Raw genomic sequence first — 22,261 nt, forward strand, 5'->3', positions numbered from 1 at the left:
TTCCCGCTTTATAGGGGGAACAGACAAGGTTGCCCAATTAACCCCCACCTCTTTGCCCTCGCCATCGAACCGTTGGCTGAGGCTATTAGAACGTGTCCTGACATACATGGCTTTGAGGTGGGCCCCCATACCCATAAATGATCACTCTTTACGGACGACCTTATCTTATTTCTAACAAACCCAGAACACTCCCTCTCTCACTTGCAGATCCTACTACAGTGTTATAGTTCTTTCTCTGGATATAAGGTCAATTTTGATAACAGCGAAATCTTACCGTTGTCTGTCTTTGACCATCATACCATCAAGCACAAGTTTCCTTTTTAGATGGTTGCCTATGGGCTTCACATATTTGGGCATAATGGTGGATGGTAATCTGAACAAACTCTATAAACCCAATCTGGCCAGTTTGTTGCAAAAGGTGGAGGGTGACCTTTGTAAATGGATGGACTTACCTCTTACTCTACTGGGTAGAATCAATGTAATTAAAATGAATGTCCTGTCCAGATTTCTGTATCTGTTTCAATCTCTCCCTATCCCTGTTCCCGCAGCATTCTTTTCCTCTCTCGACAAGCTTGACCAGACGCTTTATCTGGAAAGGCAAAACCCCTAGGGTTGGACTGGATAAACTGACCCTTGATTACAGTCAAGGGGGCTTAAACCTCCCCAATTTTAGAATGTACTACTGGGCGGCACAGTCTAGGTTTCTGGCTGAGGTTTGACAATGGTCCCTCTCCCTCATGGTTGAACATTGAAAAGCTTGAGGTAAATAAATGATGACACTGGGGCAGAATTGTTTTACAAATGGGACAGAAAATCTATAAAAACCATCACAGACAACCCTTTAATCATACATTCTGTCCTGGTGCAAACTACATGAGCTGTTCGGACGAGGGGGATTCCTTTCCCCTAAAACCCCTTTAAGAAACAATAGATTGATCCCTATGTTTTTCCAGAATAGTAACTTTAGACCATGGTCTGATAAGGGGATCACTCTTCTGGAACATTGTTATGAGGAGGGAGTTCTTATGTCTTTTGATCAGCTGAAACAGAAATACCACTTGCCTAACAGGGACTTCTTTAGCTACCTACAACTATGAAACTTTATTAGAGTGACTCTCAAGGGACCTAAGATGTCACTTATTGAACAACTCTGCCACGCAGACCAACCACTGTTCAAGACCATTTCCCGTGTTTACAATGCTCTTATGTCAGGACTAACACTGCCTGAGCTAGATAAACCCCGACTTAGATGGGAAAAAGATCTGGGTATTAATCTTGATGAGGGTCTATGGAGTGACCTATGCAGGGATGGTGTTACATCCACATTGAACTCCAGATACAGACTGATCTGGTTAAATTTCCTCCATCAGCTCTATATCACCCCATCTAGACTGCACAAGTTCAACCCAGATATCTCCTCCCTATGTTTTAGATGTGGCTCAGATGAAGGAACATTCCTCCATTCCACTTGGCTGTGTTCAAAACTACACGGTTTCTGGCAGGGGGTATGCGATACCATATCCTCAATTCACGGGGTTGCATTCCCTTTAGACTCGGAGGTCTGTCTACTGGGCAACTTTACTAACACCAATCTTAGGCAAAGCCATACTATAAAGCTAACAGAAATATTGCTAACGATTGCCAAGAAATGTATTGCCTTGAAATTGGATTCCTCCCTGCCAGTTGCAATGTGGCTATGGGAAGTTAATAGTTGTATCCCACTGGAGAAAATCCCACTGCTTGAGGAATAAGTTAGACATTTTGCAGAATTTGGCAACCTTTTATTGACTATATGGAGAATCTCCTCCCACATCACATTGATTGAATCTATATAATCCTCACATAATGTTTCACACGTAATGTATATTATGTACCCTACGGCAGTTAACCATATGATCCAATGTCTCAGTATTAATTTTTCATTGTATGTTTGTATATATAATTATTTTTATTTTTTTGTTACGCTCGTCTGTTACTGTCACTTTGTCCTATTGTTGTCTAATATCTTTTCACTTTTGTTTTGAATGTTCTTAATTGGAAAATGCAAAAATAAAATATTTTTAAAAAAAAAGTTGTCTCGCGCACCTACAGTGCTGGTCATAAAAAAAATGCTATTTGCATCCATGAGCTAGCCAATGTTCTTCTTCAAAAACATTGCAAACATTTCCGTAGCTATAGTTAGCTAGCTATTTAGCTAGGTGTCCACATCTAAAATAACCCTAATGTATAAGACGGGTCCGACCACCATTAATCAAATAAGAACTATCTATGTGAAGCTGACCACAATGGTGGACTTTGCGGTTAGCCCTCAAAATAAAAGTACGGCATAATAGTAGAATTTATTCATTTGCATCACTGTCAATGACAAACTTTTATTTTCAAAGCAAACCGCTAATTCCACTATTGTGCCTACACCTTATTGTGGCTAGCTTCACAACACATAACCCGGTGCGGTTGAGCCTCATTAGCCAGATGAAGCTAGCTGGCTGCTATTAACATTAGCTTTGGGCAACAGGGTTAAGTTGCTGGCTAGCTATTTATTTTCATGAACTGAAGTTCAATTTCAATAGGCGAACAACAAGTGGCAACCTAGCTAATACTTATTCACAAGGATTCCTAAATCATTGCTAAGAATAATGAAAATGACTGCATTTTCTACTGGTCATTGTTTTCAGGCTGGTTGTATTGGTGCTAGCTAGGTACCAAGCTAAAGCTAGCTACCCCAGAAGTTGCGGTCAAACAAAATTATGCTTTATTACCAATGCGGTATTGTAAACACATCGTTCGTGGCCAGTGTTTACTTGTTTGCAGACATTTTTTGTACAGCATTGACAGTGCTGCTGTGTCTTTTTTAACATGCAAAGACCCAAACGGCGTTCCATAGTATGTATGTCATAAAGCTAATAGCAGTGACGCTATTACTGTGTAACTCCGGTAGGGCAACATCTGAAAAATAGCGCACTTGTTAGTGTACCGGTGCTCGACCAGTCGGCGAAAGCCAACATCACCCACGACAGAGAACAGTTGATGGTCAAGGGCAATGAATTCCATTATCTTGGCTTTAATGGATTTCGCCTTGGAGTTGTCTTGCTGAAATAGCTTTGACATCGGTTTTGCACATCAATATTAAACTAGACATGTTCACCGATTAAAAAAAAAAAAAAAATGTATATTGTGCATCCCTAGTTTAAATCATTTCTAACTTGTTAACAATTTCTGCTAGTTAGTTTTTGCTAACTGAGGAGTGTTCATTCACCTGTTTCCATACATGTTTCTTTGAAAACATTTATCTTACAAAGGAGTCGTCTAGTCTGACTGCTTAACTATTTATATGTAAATGGAATTGTGTGTGTGTATATATATATATATTATATATATATTTTTATCCTTTTATTCTAATCTTTACAAGAAAATGCCACGGGCACTATCTGATGTGTGGAGACATTTCACTGCGGCTAATGTAGAAGGAAAAGCTGTGTACATTTGCAAATACTGTGCCAAATCATATGTGAAGAATGCAACAAAGATGCAGAATCATCTAGCATAAAGTTCCCTCAGCGCTCACAACAAGCAACCTCTTACAAAAGTCCCTATAGTTCTATTTGAGGTTAAAAGGATGAATCAGACACATTATCGATAGCAACAGCACATGGTCCTCCTGGAATCAAAAGTTTTTTTGACTCAATGGAGGAACTTAGTCAGAGATGCTGATGAATGTCTTGCTCAAGCTGTGCATGCAACTGGTTCAACTCTGATGCTCACAGGCAATGTGTATTGAAAGAGATTTCTGAATGTTTCTGAATGCCAAACACCCTCGTAAAACTGACCATCCTACCGATCCTCGACTTCGGTGATGTCATCTATAAAATAGCCTCCAACACTCTACTCAACAAACTGGATGCAGTCTATCACAGTGCCATCCGTTTTGTCACCAAAGCCCCATACACTAGCCACCATTGCGACCTGTAAGCTCTCGTTGGCTGGCCCTCGCTTCATACTCGTCGCCAAACCCACTGGCTACAGGTTATCTACAAGTCTCTGCTAGGTAAAGCCCCGCCTTATCTCAGCTCACTAGTCACCATAGCAGCACCCACTCGTAGCACGCGCTCCAGCAGGTATATCTCACTGGTCACCCCCAAAACCAATTCCCCCTTTGGTCATCTTTCTTTCCAGTTCTCTGCTGCCCATGACTGGAATGAATTGCAAACATCTCTGAAGCTGGAGACTCACATCTCCCTCACTAGCTTTAAGCACCAGCTGTCAGAGCAGCGTACAGATCACTGAACCTGTACATAGCCCAACTGTAAACAGCCCATCTACCTACCTCATCCCCTTACTGGTATTTATGTATTTATTTTGCTCCTTTGCACCCCAGTATCTCTACCTGCACATTCATCTTCTGCCGATCCACCATTCCAGTGTTTAATTGCTATGTTGTAATTAATTCGCCACTATGGCCTATTTATTTCCTTAACTTACCTCATTTGCACTTTCACTGTATATAGACTTTTTTGTTTTCTTTTGTTCTGATGGTTGGTCGAATGTTCGTTAGCACGGAATAATTAACTACATCTCCACTAGAGGTCGACCGATTCATCGGAATGGCTGATTAAATTAGGGCCGATATCAAGTTTTCATAACAATCAGTAATCGCCATTTTTGGACCCCGATTGTGCCCGATTACATTGCACTCCACGAGGAGACTGCGTGGCAGGCTGACTACCTGTTACGCAAGTGCAGCAAGAAGCCAAGGTAAGTTGCTAGCTAGCATTAAACGTATCTTATAAAAAAAAAATCTTAACATAATCACTAGTTAACTACACATGGTTGATATTACTATTTTATCTAGCTTGTCCTGCGTTGTATATAATCGATGCGATGCCTGTTAATTTCTCATCGAATCACAGCCTACTTCGCCAAACAGGTGGTGATTTAACAAGCGCATTCGTGAAAAAAATCATTATAGTTGCACCAATGTGTACCTAACATAAACATCAATGTCTTTCTTTAAAATCAATACAAAAGTATGCAGATTTAAAAATATATATTTAGTTTAATATTGCCTGCTAACATGAATTTATTTTAACTAGGAGAATTGTGTCTCTTCTCTTGCGTTCCGTGCAAGCAGAGTCAGGGTATATGCAGCAGTTTGGGCCGCCTGGCTCGTTGCGAACTGTGTGAAGACCATTTCTTTCTAACAAAGACCGTAATTAATTTGCCAAAATTTTACATAATTATGACATAACATTGAAGGTTGTGCAATGTAACAGCAATATTTAAACTTAGGGATGCCACCCGTTAGATAAAATACGGAACGGTTCCGTATTTCACTGAAAGAATAAACGTTTTGTTTTCGAAATGATAGTTTCCGGATTTGACCATATTAATGACCTAAAGCTCGTATTTCTGTGTTATTGTGTTATAGTTAAGTCTATGATTTGATATTTGATAGAGCAGTCTCACTGAGCGGTGGTAGGCAGCAGCAGGCTCGTAAGCATTCATTCAAACAGCACTTTTCTGCATTTGCTAGCAGCTCTTCACTGTGCTTCAAGCATTGAGTTGTTTATGACTTCAAGCCTAACAACTTCCAAGATTAGGCTGGTGTAACCGATGTGAAATGGCTAGCTAGTTAGCGGAGTGCGCGCTAATAGTGTTCCAATCGGTGATGTCACTCGCTCTGAGACCTTGCAGAGCAAGGGGAACAACTACTTCAAGGGCTGCAGCTTTTGTGGAGCGATGGGTAACGATGCTTCGAGGGTGGCTGTTGTCGATGTGTCCCTAGGTCGAGCCCAGGTAGGGGCGAGGAGAGGGACGGAAGCTATACTGTTATACTGGCAATACTATAGTGCCTATAAGAACATCCAATAGTCAAAGGTATATGTAATACAAATGGTATAGAGAGAAATAGTTCTATAATAACTACAACCTAAAACGTCTTACCTGGAAATATTGACGAGTCATGTTAAAAGGAACAACCAGCTTTCATATGTTCTGAGTTAGCTTTTTTACATGGCACATATTGCACTTTTACTTTCTTCTTCAACACTTGTTTTTGCATTATTTAAACCAAATTTAACATATTTCATTATTTACTTGAGGCTAAATTGATTTATTAGATTAAGTTAAAATAAGTGTTCATTCAGTATTGTTGTAATTGTCATTATTGCAAATAAATAAAAATATTAATTGTCTGATTTAATCTGTATCGGCTTTTTTTGTCCTCCAATAATCGGTATCGGCGTTGAAAAATCATGATCGGTCAACCTCTAATTTCCACCCCTCCAGTGTTCTACAAGAACACAGACACAAGGGACAACAGACACATCGGTCTCTACATTGCAGATGAGCTGAAGGCAGTCCTCAATGACCTTGGACGACAGAAGGTATTTGCTGCAAACATGAAAGCTGCTTGGTCTAAAGTGGAGTCCTACCCTCACTCCATTGGCTGTGCTGCTCATGCATTGAATCTGCTCCTCAAGGACATCATGGCACTGAAAACAATGGATACACTCTACAAGAGAGCCAAGGAAATGGTTCGGTATTTGAAGGGTCATCAAGTTATAGCAGCAATCTACCTCACCAAGCAAAGTGAGAAGAATAAGAGCACCACATTGAAGCTGTCCAGCAACACCTGTTGGGGTGCTGTTGTCATCATGTTTGACAGTCTCCTGGAGGAGAAGGAGTCTCTCCAAGAAATGGCCATATCACAGTCTGCCTATATGGACAGCCCCATCAAGAGGATCCTCCTGGATGATGTATTTTGGGAAAGAATGGTAATCAGCCTGAAACTTATAACAGTAGAACAGTAGAACCTATAACAGTAGCCATTGCATGGATTGAGGGAGACAATGCCATCCTGTCTGATGTTCAGACTCTGTTTGAAGATGTAAGAGGAGAAATCCGTACTGCCCTGCCCACTTCACTGTTGCTCCAAGCAGAGGAAACTGCAGTTCTGAAATACATAAAAAAGCATGAAGACTTCTGCCTGAAGCCCATACACGCCGCAGCGTACATGTTGGACCCAAAGTATGTTGGCAAGAGCATCCTGTCTGGTGCAGCGATCAGCAAGGCCTATGGTGTCATCACTACCATGTCTCGCCACCTTGGCCGTCTGACGAAGTACACTTCCAAGCAAGGGTTTTGGGATGGAGATGCAGTATGGCAGTCATGCCATCATATCTCATCAGCGACCTGGTGGAAGGGAGGCTCTTTCCCGTTGACCAATACAAGGGTTGAAAAATAAGTGGACGTTTTGAGCTTGACAACAAGCCATCCTCAACAAGGTTGGAAAGTGAGTGAAGATGAGGCCCCAGTCTGATGATCAAGAGGTGGACATGGAGGAGGTCCAGGGATAAGACATGGAAGCCTGATAGTCTAGACACTAAAGCTTTGGTTGTCTTCCTATCATTTTACGGATATATGTTGAAAAGGTTTTTTGGGAGATGCGATGGATCATTCAATATTCCCTTTCTTTTGTTGTTCAGTGAAATCATCCCATGTTAAGAGTCAACTCTTTCAATTAAAGTTAAATTTGTAACTAAATTGTTTTTATTTCTATTGGAAGGATTTAATCATTTGCAATTGTCTACTTATAAGAGGAAAGGTTTATGTTTCTGTCTCCATACGGTAAATATATCCAATGCAAAAAAACATCTACATTTAAATGGTATTAATATTAATTTGCATATATTCCCGTTAATTCCCACGGAAAGTTTCCACCTCTGAATATTCCCCAAAATGTGCAACCCTAATGATGAGAGAGAAATGGATGCACAAATATAATACCCCGAAGACATGCTAACCTCTCATCTTATTGTAATGGTGAGAGGTTAGCATGTCTTGTGGTATTTGTGCGTGTACATTTTTCACTCATTATTCATGATTCATTCAGGACTATCCATAGTCATAGTAGCATCCACATTCATGTAGAAGTGTATAGAAACATCCAATTTTTATTTCCAATAAAAGTGATTCCAAAATGACACAATACATTATTTACCATGTCATTTCTATTGAGCACAAAATAATCTGAAACTCGACCAGAACAAACAGCAAATGCGTCCAAGCTTTTGACTTTACAAACTTGTTGATGTAATCTATTGCGTGCTACTGTAGGAATATGGGACCAAATACTAAACTTTAATGCACATAAGTGAATTTGTCGCAATTCTTTTGGTCCCCTAAAATTGTTGGACTATGTACAAAAGTGCCGTCATTTCTAAACAGTGTACCCAATATGGATGAAAATACCCATAAAATTAAAGCTTACAGTCTGCACTTTAACCTCAGCCAGTGTATCATTTCAAAGGCCACTGTATATTAGAAGGATAGTTTAATTACTTTTTTTTGCTATACATCTGTACTTTATCAAATAACGTATTCATACTTGCTTTTTAGCCAAGATCACAAACCAGTTGGGAGAATTGCATCTGAGTTAGCAGTGGTTAGCTGCTATGCAAGCAGGCCACAAACATTCATGTCAGTCATTGAATGTTCTTCAGTAACTAAGGTTACACTCTGAGAGGAAACAAGTTGCTGTTCACGTGATTTGCTAGTACCACCTCACTCCTCAAATATCATCGGCAACCTAATAATTGTCATCACTGTCCATACCTAGATCGACAGCGTGATTAGGCCTAAGTCGGTGTTCTTGTCTCACTATGAAAGGTCTTGCATTGGAATTATAAGTGACTTACAGTTGTGCTCTAATATATTGGCACCCTTTGCACTTTACAATGGAGTGCCATGTTCTGTTTTCTCTTTCCAAACTGGTTCAATGGACATGTTTACCCAGTCAGTACCTGCAACTTAAGGTGAGAGAAATTACACAATAAACGAGAATCACCTGCCTCCAACCAACCAAATTAATTTGAATTCTTCTGAATTATTTAGTCCAGAACATTTATTTGTATTTATTTTTAATTTGAGGTGAATTTCAGTTTTGATTGCTGTGCTGTTGTAAATCAATCAAATGCATGTGTGAACACCAAACAAGTTTTTAATTTCAAATGATTTTAATAGGAAGTAGTGAATCATTTTTAAAATATTGAAGGGTCAAATCAAATCCAATTTTATTTGTCACATACACATGGTTAGCAGATGTTAATGCGAGTGTAGCGAAATGCTTGTACTTCTAGTTCCGACAATGCAGTAATAACCAACAAGTAATCTAACTAACAATTCCAAAACTACTGTTTTATACACAGTGTAAGGGGATAAAGAATATGTACATAAGGATATATGAATGAGTGATGGTACAGAGCAGCATAGGCAAGATACAGTAGATGATATCGAGTACAGTATATACATATGAGATGAGTATGTAAACAAAGTGGCATAGTTAATGTATTAGAGCTCAACTGTATATTAAATATAGCATTGTTCTAAAACTTGATAGGCAATAGTATTAGGCAATGTACTGTAACTAGGCTACACAGGCAGCAGGTGAAGTGCCAATCAGTGAAAGTCAGTGATTACAGATTACACACAGCAGGCTTAGTTAGACACACACACACACAGCCTTGTCTCCTGCTGATTTCTTAAATGTCACCTCTCTCACTAATTACATTGAGCTCAGAGCTCCAGAGAGAAAGACACACTGTGAACTGTACGTCATAAGGAACTGAAAGTAGACCGCTGTCGACAAAATCCAGGCTGATCAAACTTCTGTTCACCTCCCTCATCCCATATTTCTATACTGCAGGCTTTAAAATTAAAACATAATATGGATAGAATCTAGCCAACTACATTCTTGGAAATAATAACCTTCCAGACTTTGAGAAATGAATGCAACTACTATGACATGTTATCCTGGAGTACAAATCACATTCCTTAAGTACTTGCTTTTGCGTGACTCGCGCCTTTTAAAGTCTCCTGGTCATTTGCATGTAAAAGGATCTATGAGCACCAACATGAAGTTCATAGGAGTATGTCGGCGGTCAAATGAAAAGCTAAGATTATATGTGTTTGAGAAATTGAGGCATAAATACATTTTTCAACCATTTTCCATCCTAAAAATTAGGAATAAGCAATGGCTTTGATTTCTGGTCAAAAATGCAGAAAATGGGTCTTAAAAAACATCTACCAGAAAGTCTTAAAAGGTATTAGAAATGCATCAAAAGAAAATGTTGACAAAGACCCATTTCAACAATGTATTTATGTGTGTGTGGACACCCCTTCAAATTAGGGATTCAGCTATTTCAGCCACACTCGTTGCTGACAGGTGTATAAAATTGAGCACACAGCCATGCAATCTCCATAGACAAAGATTGGCAGCAGAATGGCCTTACTGAAGAGCTCAGTGACTTTCAATGTGGCATGGCCATGGGATGCTACCTTTCCAATAAGTCAGTTTGTCAAATTGCTGGCCTGCTGGAGCTGCCCCAGTCATTTTAAGTGCTGTTATTGTGAAGTAGAAATATCTAGGAACAACGCCTAATCCGCGAAGTGGTAGGTCACACAAGCTCACAGAACGGGACCGCTGAATCGCACAGCGCTTAAAAATCGTCTGTCCTCGGATGCAACATTCACTACAGAGTTCCAAACTGCCTCTGGATCAATGTCAGCACAACAACTGTTTGTCTGGAGCTTCAGGAAATGTGTTTCCATGGCCGAGCAGCCGCTCACAAGCCTAAGATCACCATGCGCAATGCCGAGGATCAGCTGGAGTGGTGTAAAACTCCCCGCTATTGCACTCTGGAGTGTGTACTGAATCAATGTACTTACTATGACTGTGATTTGGTTTTCCCAACTAGATATCTTAAGATGAATGCACTAACTGTAAGTCACTCTGGATAAGAGCCAAATGCCTGCTAAATGACTAAAATGTAATCACTTAATAATTCATAAACAAAAGTTTTACTTGTTACTTCTGTGAACTTTCAATATCCTCCCTCATGGGGGGCAGGAATGAAAAAATACACTATACTAAAATATAAAAAATGTCCCTTCACTGGAACTAAGGGCCCAAACCATGAAAAACAGACCCAGACCATTATTCCTCCTCCACCAAAATTTACAGTTGGCACTATGCATTGGGGCAGGTAGCGGTCTCCTGGCATCCGCTAAACCCAGATTCGTCCGTTGAACTGCCAGATGGTGAAGCATGATTTGTAACTCCAGAGAATGTGTTTCCACTGCTCCAGAGTCCACTGGTGGCAAGCTTTTCACCACTACCAGCCTCAGAAATTACAGCCCAAATAAATTCTTCACAGAGTTCAAGTAACAGACACATCTCAACATTAACTGTTCAGAGGAGACTGTGTGAATCAGGCCTTCATGGTCATATTGCTGAAAAGAAACCACTACTAAAGGACATCAATAATAAGAAGAAACTTGCTTGGGCCAAGAAACACGAGCAATGGATATTAGACCAGTGGGAATCTGTCCTTTGGTCTGATGAGTCCAAATTTGAGATTTGTGGTCCCAACCTCTGTCTTTTTGAGATGCAGAGTAGGTGAACAAATCTCCACATGTGGTTCCCACCCACCGTGAAGCATGGAGGAGGTGGTGTAGGGGTGCTTTGCTGGTGACACTGTCTGTGATTTTATTTAGAATTGTGAAGGAAAAGCATTCCAGGTGAAGCTGTTTGAGAGAATGCCAAGAGTGTACAAAGCTGTAATCAAGGCAAACGGTGGCTACTTTGAAGAATCTAAAATATATTTTGAATTGTTTTAGCACTTTTTTGGTTACTACATGATTCCGTATGTGTAATTTAATAGTTTTGATGTCTTCAGTATTTCTTTTTGCAATGTAGAGCAGATATTTATGTTTTTGGAAAACATGGACATAAAAAAATCTGAGATTTTACCCGAAATTCTCTTACCAAGCTTTGCATCTGCACAGTTCTAGTAGATATCTTTTTGTAAATTGTTATAAGTAATTATTGTTCATAGAGTTGTTTGGTAATCTTTTGAAATCAATGTTTTTTTTTGTTGTTGGGCATACATTTTTAAGTGAAAAAATATGATTCAGCGCAATAAAGCAACTCGGATATCTTCCAGCCATACCATCGGAGTTTGATTTAGTTTAACTCTAGCCCTCACCACACTTTACCTGTCCTAGCTGTCTTTTCTTAAAAGCTGGATCTGTTTCAGCTGTGCTTTGCAAGCCAAACGTCTATCTTAGTCTATTGACATTTGACAAGGCTCTTTCCTCAACCATCTCTGTTTCTCCGTCTCTCTTCCAGGACCCACAGTCCACTGATGAGTTTCGGAGCCAGTTTTGTCAGCTTTCTGGTGAGTAGTGGTGGAGAGGACAGAGGAGGTCAACATCTCGTACTGATTTACTGTATCACTGCTATTCTCATTTGATACTTCTGCAATGCAGACCATTGGAGTTAGATATCTCTTCCTGTTTCCTATGTATTACGGAGTCTATATTGTATGTTTTTTATTGAATGCCAACATGTTCAGTTGTTGGCTTTTGACAGTACATCTCTATCTCAAACAGACCAACGTGTTCAGTTGTTGGCTTTTGACAGTACATCTCTATCTCAAACATAGACCAATGTGTTCAGTTGTTGGCTTTTGACAGTACATCTCTATCTCAAACAGACCAATGTGTTCAGTTGTTGGCTTTTGACAGTACATCTCTATCTCAAACAGACCAATGTGTTCAGTTGTTGGCTTTTGACAGTACATCTCTATCTCAAACAGACCAATGTGTTCAGTTGTTGGCTTTTGACAGTACATCTCTATCTCAAACAGACCAATGTGTTCAGTTGTTGGCTTTTGACAGTACATCTCTATCTCAAACATAGACCAATGTGTTCAGTTGTTGGCTTTTGACAGTACATCTCTATCTCAAACATAGACCTAGTCATAAAGCATCTATTTATTCAGCCAATCTGTACATCAGAAGGTCACACAGATAATAGCACACTAGGGATATCCTGATCAGTAGTCCTGCTGTGCATCCCCTGCTGCTGGACCACATACTGAATCATCAATGATTCACCAACCTGATATAACTGGCTCACTGTGGGCTAGAGAACTGACTGGGAAAAAATGATTTTGTGCACATCTCTGAAAATATTTGGATGAAATATTACTCTGGGAAGTCATATAGTTGGTTGTCTAGCTGTGCTTTGTATTGTTTTATGTAGCTGCTGATAGGATCTGTTTCTATTCAAACAATATGACTGCTACAGGATGATATCATGACGAATGAGATGACCGCTTTGCTTTGTGTATTACTCTCAGAGAAAGGCCCTGACTGACTGGTACTGTGATTGTGGCTGTGTGTGTAGAATGCCATGATGACGTTTGAGGAGGAGAAGATGCAGATGGCCTTTGATGACCTCCGAGCCACTGAGAGACTGTGTGAGAGCGACAACACTGGGGTCATAGAGACCATCAAAAAAAAGATCAGGAGGAGTGTGGGTGAAGTGCAATACACACACATACACACCTAATGAACCTCCAAGGAGTTCATACCTATTGACTGCATAGCACCTCACGCAGCCCCTCTAAATTCACACGAGAGGGTTGTCAGATTGTTCGTTCGTAAACTGAGTGTTTCACTCGGTGTTCAGAGTGCACACTGGACACACTGGCCGAGGAGTAGGGTTGATCTGAGTGTTCTGACCTCACAACGGCAGTCAAGCACCCAAGATAACTATTTCCAGGAGTGTGTGTGTGTGTGTGTGTGTTTAAAAAATATATATATGTGCCCACACACACCGTTGAAGTCAGAAGTTTACATACACCTTAGCCAAATACATTTAAACTCGGTTTTTCACAATTCCTGATATTTAATCCTCGTAAAATTCCCTGTCTCAGGTCAGTTAGGATCAGCACTTTATTTTTAGAATGTGAAATGTCAGAATAATAGAGAGAATGATTTATTTCAGCTTTTATTTCGTTCATCACATTCCCAGTGGGTCAGAAGTTTACATACACTCAATGAGTATTTGGTAGCATTGCCTTCAAAATCGTTGAAAGTGGGTCAAATGTTTCGGCAAGCATTCCACAAGCTTCCCACAGTAAGTTGGATGAATTTTGGCCCATTCCTCCTGACAGAGCTGGTGTAACTGAGTCAGGTTTGTAGGCCTCCTCGCTCGCACATGCTTTTTCAGTTCTGCCCACAAATGTTTTATGGGATTGAGGTCAGGGCTTTGTGATGGCCAGTCAAATACCTTGACTTAAGCCATTTTGCCACAACTTTGGAAGTATGCTTGGGTTCATTGTCCATTTGGAAGACCTATTTGCGACCAAGCTTTAACTTCCGGACTGATGTTTTGAGATGTTGCTTCCTTCCTCATGATGCCATCTATTTTGTGAAGTGCACCAGTCCCTCCTGCAGCAAAGCACCCCCACAAGATGATGCTGCCACCCCGTGCTTCACGGTTGGGATGGTGTTCATCGGCTTGCAAGCCTCCCCCTTTTTCCTCCAAACATAACGAGGTTCATTATGGCCAAACAGTTCCATTTTTGTTTCATCTGGCCAGAGGACATTTCTCCAAAAAGTACGATCTTTGACCCCATGTGCAGTTGCAAACCATAGTCTGGCTTTTTTATGGAGGTTTTGAGGCAGTGGCTTCTTCCTTGCTGTTGATATAGGACTCGTTTTAATGTGGATATAGATATTTTTGTGTTTCCTCCAGCATCTTCACAAGGTCCTTTGCTGCTGTTCTGGGATTGATTTTCACTTTTTGCATCAAAGTACGTTCATCTCTAGGAGACAGAACGTGTCTCCTTCCTGAGCAGTATGACAGCTGCGTGGTCCCATGGTGTTAATACTTGCGTACTATTGTTTGTACAGATGAACGTGGTACCTTCAGGCATTTGGAAATTGCTCCCAAGGATGAACCATTCCGTCATTTTCTGGAATTTTCCAAGCTGTTTAAAGGCACAGTCAACTTAGTCTATGTAAACTTCTGACCCACTGGAATTGTGATACAGTGAATTATAAGTGAAATGATCTCTGTAAACAATTGTTGGAAAAATTACTTGTGTCATGCAAAAAGTAATGTCCTACCCGACTTGCCAAAACTATAGTTTGTTAACAAGACATTTGTAGAGTGGTTAAAAAACTTCCGACTTCAACTGTATATAACATTGACAATGTTTACTGACATGCGTATTCGGCCTTGCTCTAAAACTTGGATGTTGACATCTATAGATGTCACTGTGCTCACTGTCTGTTTTGCCTTCCTCCAGGACTCCCAGAGGTCAGGGGTGGCAATAGTAGACCGTCTCCAGAGACAGATCATTGTGGCAGACTGCCAGGTGTACCTCGCTGTCCTCTCTTTCATCAAACAGGAACTCTCATGTGAGACCTCATCACTTCTACCTTGACCTACATGTAGGCTTATAGCTGACTGATGAACCATGTATTTGACTGATTGGCTGCACTGTGTTGTTTCAATATCTGCTCTTGCATACTGATTTATAATGCATGTCCAATAAGTTGTATTCTATAATGCACATTGGTATGTAGACCATATCTCTCAGGACTCAAACGTCCTGGTTTATGTGTGTTATTTCTTATGGACTTCCCCTCTCCCAAACCCACCCAGCATACATCAGAGGAGGCTGGATCCTCCGCAAAGCCTGGAAGATGTACAACAAGTGTTATAGCGACATCAGCCAGCTGCAGGATTGCAGCAAGAGGAGGTCCTCCGACCAGCAAGGGTCTCCCTCTCCATCCACTGAACAGGCCAACCGCGCCACGCCCCCAACCCAGATGACCAATGGGGTGAGCCCGGAGGCCCTGGAGAGGCTCAAGGGCTCGGTCAGTTTTGGCTACGGCCTGTTCCACCTGTGCATCTCCATGGTACCGCCACACCTGCTGAAGATCGTCAACCTTCTGGGTTTCCCTGGCGACCGCCACCAGGGGCTGTCCGCCCTTACATACGCCAGTGAAAGTAAGGACATGAAGGCCCCCCTAGCTACGTGAGTAGGGGTACCACTACTGACAACAGGGACATTGGGTGTCAAAATGCATTTTTTTTGTGTCTTGGTTTATTTAGACTTTTTCTGACTGTGGTGACTGTTTGATTCTGCCGACACATCCACAGCAGACGCCAGAACACACATTCTGCCTCCCAAATGGCATCCTATTCTCTATATAGTGCACTACTTTTTTTGACATCAATAGTGTACTATGCAGGGAATTGGGTGCCATTTGGAAGGCAACTACAGCCTTTAACAGGCCTGAAACCCATTAGTCAGGCCAAGATGAAGGGCGGCAGGTAGCCTAGTGCTTAAGAGCGTTGGGCCAGTAACTGAAAAGTTGCTGCTTCAAATCTCTGAGTTGACTAGGTGAAACATCTGTCTGTGCCCTTGAGCAAGGCACTGAACCATAATTTGCTCTGGATAAGAGCGTCTGCAAAATGACTAAAATGTAAACTGCTGTAATAATCGAGAGGAGCTGACCCTAGCCCCTGGTTAAACTGACGCCTCCCATCAATGCCTTGGCAGAAAACAAAGATCATTTTAGGAGGAGGGGCTCCCGATTGCCGCATCGGTCTAAGGCACTGCATCTCAGTGCTAGAGGCGTCACTACAGACCCTGGTTCAATTCTAGGCTGTATCACAATCGGTCGTGATTGGGAGTCCCATAGGGTGGCGCACAATTGGCCCAGCGTCATCCGGGTTAGGGTTTGGCCTGGGTAGGCCGTCATTGTAAATAAGAATTTGTTCTTATCTGACTCGCGTAGTTAAATAAAATTTAAAAAATTGAGTACACATGTTCAACATTTTAAGATAAGATTAACTTTATTTTGCCTGAAGGAAAATTTGTCTTGGATATTCAAGTGCTGTTGCTTTCACATCTAAGCTGCATGTAACGGTTGATTCTGCAGAGTTTGGTAGCAAGCTTTTCAACTTGAAATCAGTCGTATGTTTACCGACAGATGTGATATGTCTTGGTTTCTTGACTGACCCTCTGAATGCTGATATTCACCAGTAAAACTCTCATGAACACATTTACATGCACACCAATATCCAATTATTATGTTGGATACTCAAGTATTCTGTTTTTGAGTTGGAGCATATAAATATCACATCCCGTTTACAATAACCCAAAAAGTTTATAGCGGTTATGAGAAACCCAGATAAGATGGCTGGGATATCCTGATCTTAGACGGGATACGTTTGTGTGTTTTCATCTGATTGTCAAACAAATCCCTTCAAAAAGTAGGCTACCTGCGCAGTTCAATAATTCCATAATCATTTATTTGCTGATACGCCGTACTGGACCGTACAGACTACTGGCTACATTCACCCCTAATTTAGACAACGTTCTACTTATAGTTCGAGCTGACATGCAGCTTCTCTTGTCATAACTTGTTGCCCGAGAAGACTAAATAAAGTAGTGCTCACCAGAATTTCTAGCATTTGATAGAAAGAATGAATGCATTAGTACTTTACCATGTTAACTAGATTACTATGTTTATTTTCGGGTTTGGGTAGAACATGCAGTAACTCCAACACAGTGGAAAGATTGGTCCTGTGCAAAATGTCCAAATGTCATCAGCTTGACCGGTTTTAAGGAAATGAAAAGCTGAGAAAATGATTAAACATTTCTGATAAGACTTCAGTTTGTCTTGGTTGCATATGTTATGTGGTTGAAATACTATCTGCTTGCATAGCATTAACACAATACATTTGCATTTTCTCAAGAGATGCTGAAAGAAATCAAATTTCTCCACTTCTGTTCCTAAGATTCTTTTTTTAAATATTTGTATAATTTTACTCCAAGAAATGCATACTTCTGCAGGAGTTAATATTATATTACTCTACATGTGAGATGTTATTGGCCTACAGTCAGTGTCCATGTTTCGGGTACATTCCATTTAACCCATATGAACTTAAATGAGAAATATTCTGTTTATTCATGAACACTTGTGAGCGGGATATCAAAGGTGCCTGGAAACAGCTTATCCCCGAACTATCCCTTAAGTGGGATATGAGGTACTATCCAGAATACTGTGCGCATGTAAACGTGGTCACTGTTGTCATGTTGGGCCAGTAACCGAAAGGTTGCTGGATCAAATCCCCAAGCTGAGGGGTTGGGTTAAATGCGTAAGACACATTTCAGTTGAAGGCATTCAGTTGTTCAACTAGGAATCGTCCTTTCCCTTTCCCAATAACGAGGATTTCTGTCCCCCTGTGGCAGGTTGGCCCTCTTGTGGTACTATACGGTAGTGCAACCCTTTTTTGCCCTGGACGGCTCAGACACACAGGCCGGCCTGATGGAGGCTAAGGCTATCCTCCAGAGGAAGGAGCCTGTATACCCTAACTCCTCCCTCTTCTTGTTCTTCAAGGGCAGGGTGCAGCGCCTGGAGGTAATGACCTGGGTCATGTTCAGTAGAGGGAAAACATTTTTAAATGAGTTAAACGAGGTACAACCTGAACGCCTCTAAGTTATTTTTGTGCTATAGTGTACCCTGCCAAGAAATGAGTATAAATAACAACACAAGGTAACCTGTGTCTAGGACTGTGGCTGTAGTGTGTTGGTCTTCTTCCCCCTCTCTCCTCTCCACTTCCAGTGCCAGATTAACAGTGCCTTGATGTCCTTCCAAAATGCCTTGGAGCTGGCTACAGACCAGAGGGAGATCCAGCATGTGTGTTTGTATGAAATAGGTACACGCTTTTATCCCTCTTCACTTCAACATCATCTCTAACTAATGCTCTCCATTGCCTTGTTGTTTCTGAGTGACAGTCCATTCTCTCTGCTCTTCTCAGGGTGGTGCAGTATGATCGAACTGAGGTACAGTGACGCCTACAGGGCCTTTCAGCGTCTGGCAACTGAGTCACGCTGGTCCCAGTGCTACTACGCCTACCTAACTGGAGGTGAGAGGGCAAAGGTTAGAGGTCACTCAATTGGTGTTGAGGTTAGAACATCCTCTTGTTTTCATTCTTTTCAAAGGTAAAATAAGTACTAGGAATGCTAATTCAGCTGAATGAAAAGCTTCTGAGTCTATTAGCGATAATGGCATACATCCCCTGATAACGGTAATATGTTGGCGTTGAGGTACCCTGCAGATTCTAACCCCTGGGCCTTGTCTCTGTGGTCCACTATAGTGTCACAGGGAGCATCAGGAGATCTGGAGGGGGCTGCCATTGTCTTCAAGGATGTGCATACGCTTCTGAAACGGAAGAACAATCAGATAGAACAGTTCTCTATGAAGAGGGTGAATGTGGGACTGGCAACAGCACATCTCTATAGATCTATACTACTGTTCAAAAGTTTGGGGTCACTTAGAAATGTCCTTGTTTTTTAAAGAAAAGTCAATTTTTTTTGTCCATTTTAAAAGAACATCAAATTGATCAGAAATACAGTGTAGAAATTGTTAATGTTGTAAATGACTGCTCCAAGTTTATAATTTTAAAAGGCTAATTGATCATTAGAAAACCCTTTTGCAATTATGTTATCACAGCTGAAAACTGTTGCGCTGATTTAAAGAAGCAATACAACTGGCCTTCTTTAGACTAGTTGAGTATCTGGAGCATCAGCATTTGTGGGTTTGATTGCAGGCTCATTTGAAAAGCCTTCATTTCTCAGAACAAGAATAGACTGACGAGTTTCAGAAGAAGGTTCTTTGCTTCTGGCCATTTTGAGCTTGTAATCAAACCCACAAAGGCTGATGCTCCAGATACTCAACTAGTCTAAAGAAGGCCAGTTGTATTGCTTCTTTAATCCGCACAACAGTTTTCAGATGGGATAACATAATTGCAAAAGGGTTTTCTAATGATCAATTTTTTAAATTATAAACTTGGAATAGCTAACACAACGTGCCATTGGAACACAGGGGGGATGGTTGATGATAATGGGCCTCTGTACACCTATGTACATATTGCATAAAGAATCAGCCGTTTCCAGCTACAATAGTCATTTACAACATTAACAATGTCTACACTGTATTTCTGGTCAATTTTATGTTATTTTAATGGACAAAAACGTGCTTTTCTTTCAAAAACAAGGACATTTCTAAGTGACCCCAAACTTTTGAACGGTGGTGTATGTGAATTATTACTTCTAATGAGAATTAATCTTTTTCATTGTTGTACAGTTTCAAGGTGATCTGAAGTCATTATATGGAGGAAAATTGGCAGTTGATTATGTGGTAGGCAGAATTTTGCTTCTTGACTGAGATGGTAGTGTGTGTGCAGGCGGAGAGGCTAAGGAAACACTCCCCATCCAGAGAGCTGTGTGTCCTGGCTGTGATCGAGGTACTTTACCTGTGGAAGGCTCTGCCGAACTGCTGCCCCTCTAAGCTACAGATCATGAGCCAAGGTACACAGTGTGAGAACATACATCGACAAACTACACATGATCAAACTCCCAGTCCCAACTACCATGTTTGCAACACAAATCAATTATAAACTATTCTCTTTTGGTTGTGAAGGACTGCACACACACAGAACAATTTGTGTGAGTCGTTGCTGTGGTGCCATAAAAGTGCATTCCTGTGAATGTGGAAGGAAACTCAGTGGGTTGTCTGTCTCCTTAGTTCTGCAGGAACTAGATGACGTCTCAATTGCTGGCCTGAAAAACCTGCTTCTTGGTGACATACACAGATGTCTCGGCAACATAAAAGACGCCATTGAGGTTCTGTCTCACCACCCCATTGATATGTATTGAAAACAAAGTACACACATCATATGTATCTGCAAATATTAGTTTAATGAGAATAGTGAATGTTTTCTACTCTTCATTATGTTTCATTGAACATTGCAGTGCTTCCATCTGGCTGCCGGAGATGAGGTGGGTCGTCAGAACAACTCCTATGTGCAGCCCTACTCATGCTATGAGTTGGGCTGTGTTTTACTGGACAGCCCTGAGGTGAGCTCAGTGTATACAGTGTGTTGCTATATTGTATTGTGCAATGTGTCAACCCGGAGGAGAGAAAGTGTATGTTAAATACAGTAGTTGATTGAGTATATCTGATTGTGGTTTTCTTCTCTGCTCAGTCTGAAGCGAAGGGCAGAGCTCTGATGCTTCAGGCCAAGGTACAGTAGAACTTTCTTCCACCTATAGTGTATTTTTGGAACTTGTCGTTGTCAGTTATAGTATCTGGAATGATGTGGGACTGGCATTCATGATATGCATTTGAAATGATTTACGTAGCCGACGTGAGTAAGACCGTTAAACAGGTCAGCATACACAAGGCTGCGGGGCCAGACGGATTACCAGGACTTTTGCTCCGGGCACGTGCTGACCAACTGGCAGATGTCTTCACTGACATGCTCAACATGTCCCTGTCTGTGTCTGTAATACCAACATGTTTCAAGCAGAGCACCATAGTCCCTGTGCCCAAGAACACAAAGGCAACCTGCCTAAATGACTACAGACCCATAGCACTCATGTCCGTAGCATTGAAGTGCTTTGAAAGTAATGGCTCACATCAACACCATTATCCCAGAAACCCTAGACCCACTCCAATTTGCATACCTCCCAAACAGATCCACAGATGATGCAATCTCTATTGCACTCCACACTGCCCTTTCCCACCTGGACAAAAGGAACACCTATGTGAGAATGCTATTCATTGACTACAGCTCAGCGTTCAACATCATAGTACCCTCAAAGCTCATCACTAAGCTAAGTCTCCTGGGACTAAACACCTCCCTCTGCAACTGGATCCTGGACTTTCTGATGGGCAGCCACCAGGTGGTGAGGGTAAGTAGCAACACATCTGCCACGCTGATCCTCAACACTGGAGCTCCACAGGGGTGCGTGCTCAGTCCCCTCCTGTACTCCCTGTTCACCCATGACTGCATGGCCAGGCACGACTCCAACACCATTAAGTTTGCAGACTACACAACAGTGATCACAGACAACGACGAGACAGCCTATGGGGAAGAGGTCAGAGACCTGGCCGTGTGGTGCTAGAATAACAACCTATCCCTCAACGTAGCCAAGACTAAGGAGATGATTGTGGACTACAGGAAAAGGAGGACCAAGCACTCCCCCATTCTCATCGATGGGGCTGTAGTGGAGCAGGTTGAGAGCTTCCAAGTTCCTCGGTGTCAATATCAACAACAAACTAGAATGGTCCAAGACAGTCATGAAGAGGGCACGACAAAGCCTACTCCCCCTCAGAAAACTAAAAAGATTTGGCATGGGTCCTGAGATCCTCAAAAGGTTTTACAGCTGCAACATCGAGAGCATCAGTGCCTGGTACGACAATTCCTCGGCCTCTGACCGCAAGGCACTACAGAGGGTAGTGCGTACAGCCCAGTACATCACTGAGGCTAAGCTGCCTGCCATCCAGGACCTCTACAACAGGCGGTGTCGGGGGAAGGCCCTAA

At 41.5% G+C, this 22,261-nt stretch overlaps 1 protein-coding gene across 4 annotated transcripts in view; it reads left to right on the forward strand.

Moving 5' to 3' along the window:
- The window catches only part of LOC112260554 (tetratricopeptide repeat protein 39C-like), a 30,459-nt gene that overhangs the window by 6,569 nt on the left and 1,629 nt on the right, over window positions 1–22,261 (forward strand). For 2 of the 4 annotated variants that reach the window (XM_042328815.1, XM_042328814.1), the window contains exons 2-13: window positions 12,188–12,236; window positions 13,250–13,378; window positions 15,162–15,273; window positions 15,521–15,896; window positions 18,123–18,291; window positions 18,496–18,589; window positions 18,692–18,799; window positions 19,031–19,140; window positions 20,120–20,243; window positions 20,461–20,558; window positions 20,688–20,792; window positions 20,921–20,959. In XM_042328815.1, the coding sequence (XP_042184749.1) occupies window positions 12,188–12,236; window positions 13,250–13,378; window positions 15,162–15,273; window positions 15,521–15,896; window positions 18,123–18,291; window positions 18,496–18,589; window positions 18,692–18,799; window positions 19,031–19,140; window positions 20,120–20,243; window positions 20,461–20,558; window positions 20,688–20,792; window positions 20,921–20,959 (1,513 nt within the window). The remainder of the gene's footprint in view (window positions 1–12,187; window positions 12,237–13,249; window positions 13,379–15,161; window positions 15,274–15,520; window positions 15,897–18,122; window positions 18,292–18,495; window positions 18,590–18,691; window positions 18,800–19,030; window positions 19,141–20,119; window positions 20,244–20,460; window positions 20,559–20,687; window positions 20,793–20,920; window positions 20,960–22,261) is intronic. The other 2 variants (XM_042328817.1, XM_042328816.1) reach the window with 2 other exon arrangements.

The sequence above is a fragment of the Oncorhynchus tshawytscha genome, linkage group LG10 (assembly GCF_018296145.1).
Source record: "Oncorhynchus tshawytscha isolate Ot180627B linkage group LG10, Otsh_v2.0, whole genome shotgun sequence".
In the NCBI taxonomy this organism is placed as follows: Eukaryota; Metazoa; Chordata; class Actinopteri; order Salmoniformes; family Salmonidae; genus Oncorhynchus; species Oncorhynchus tshawytscha.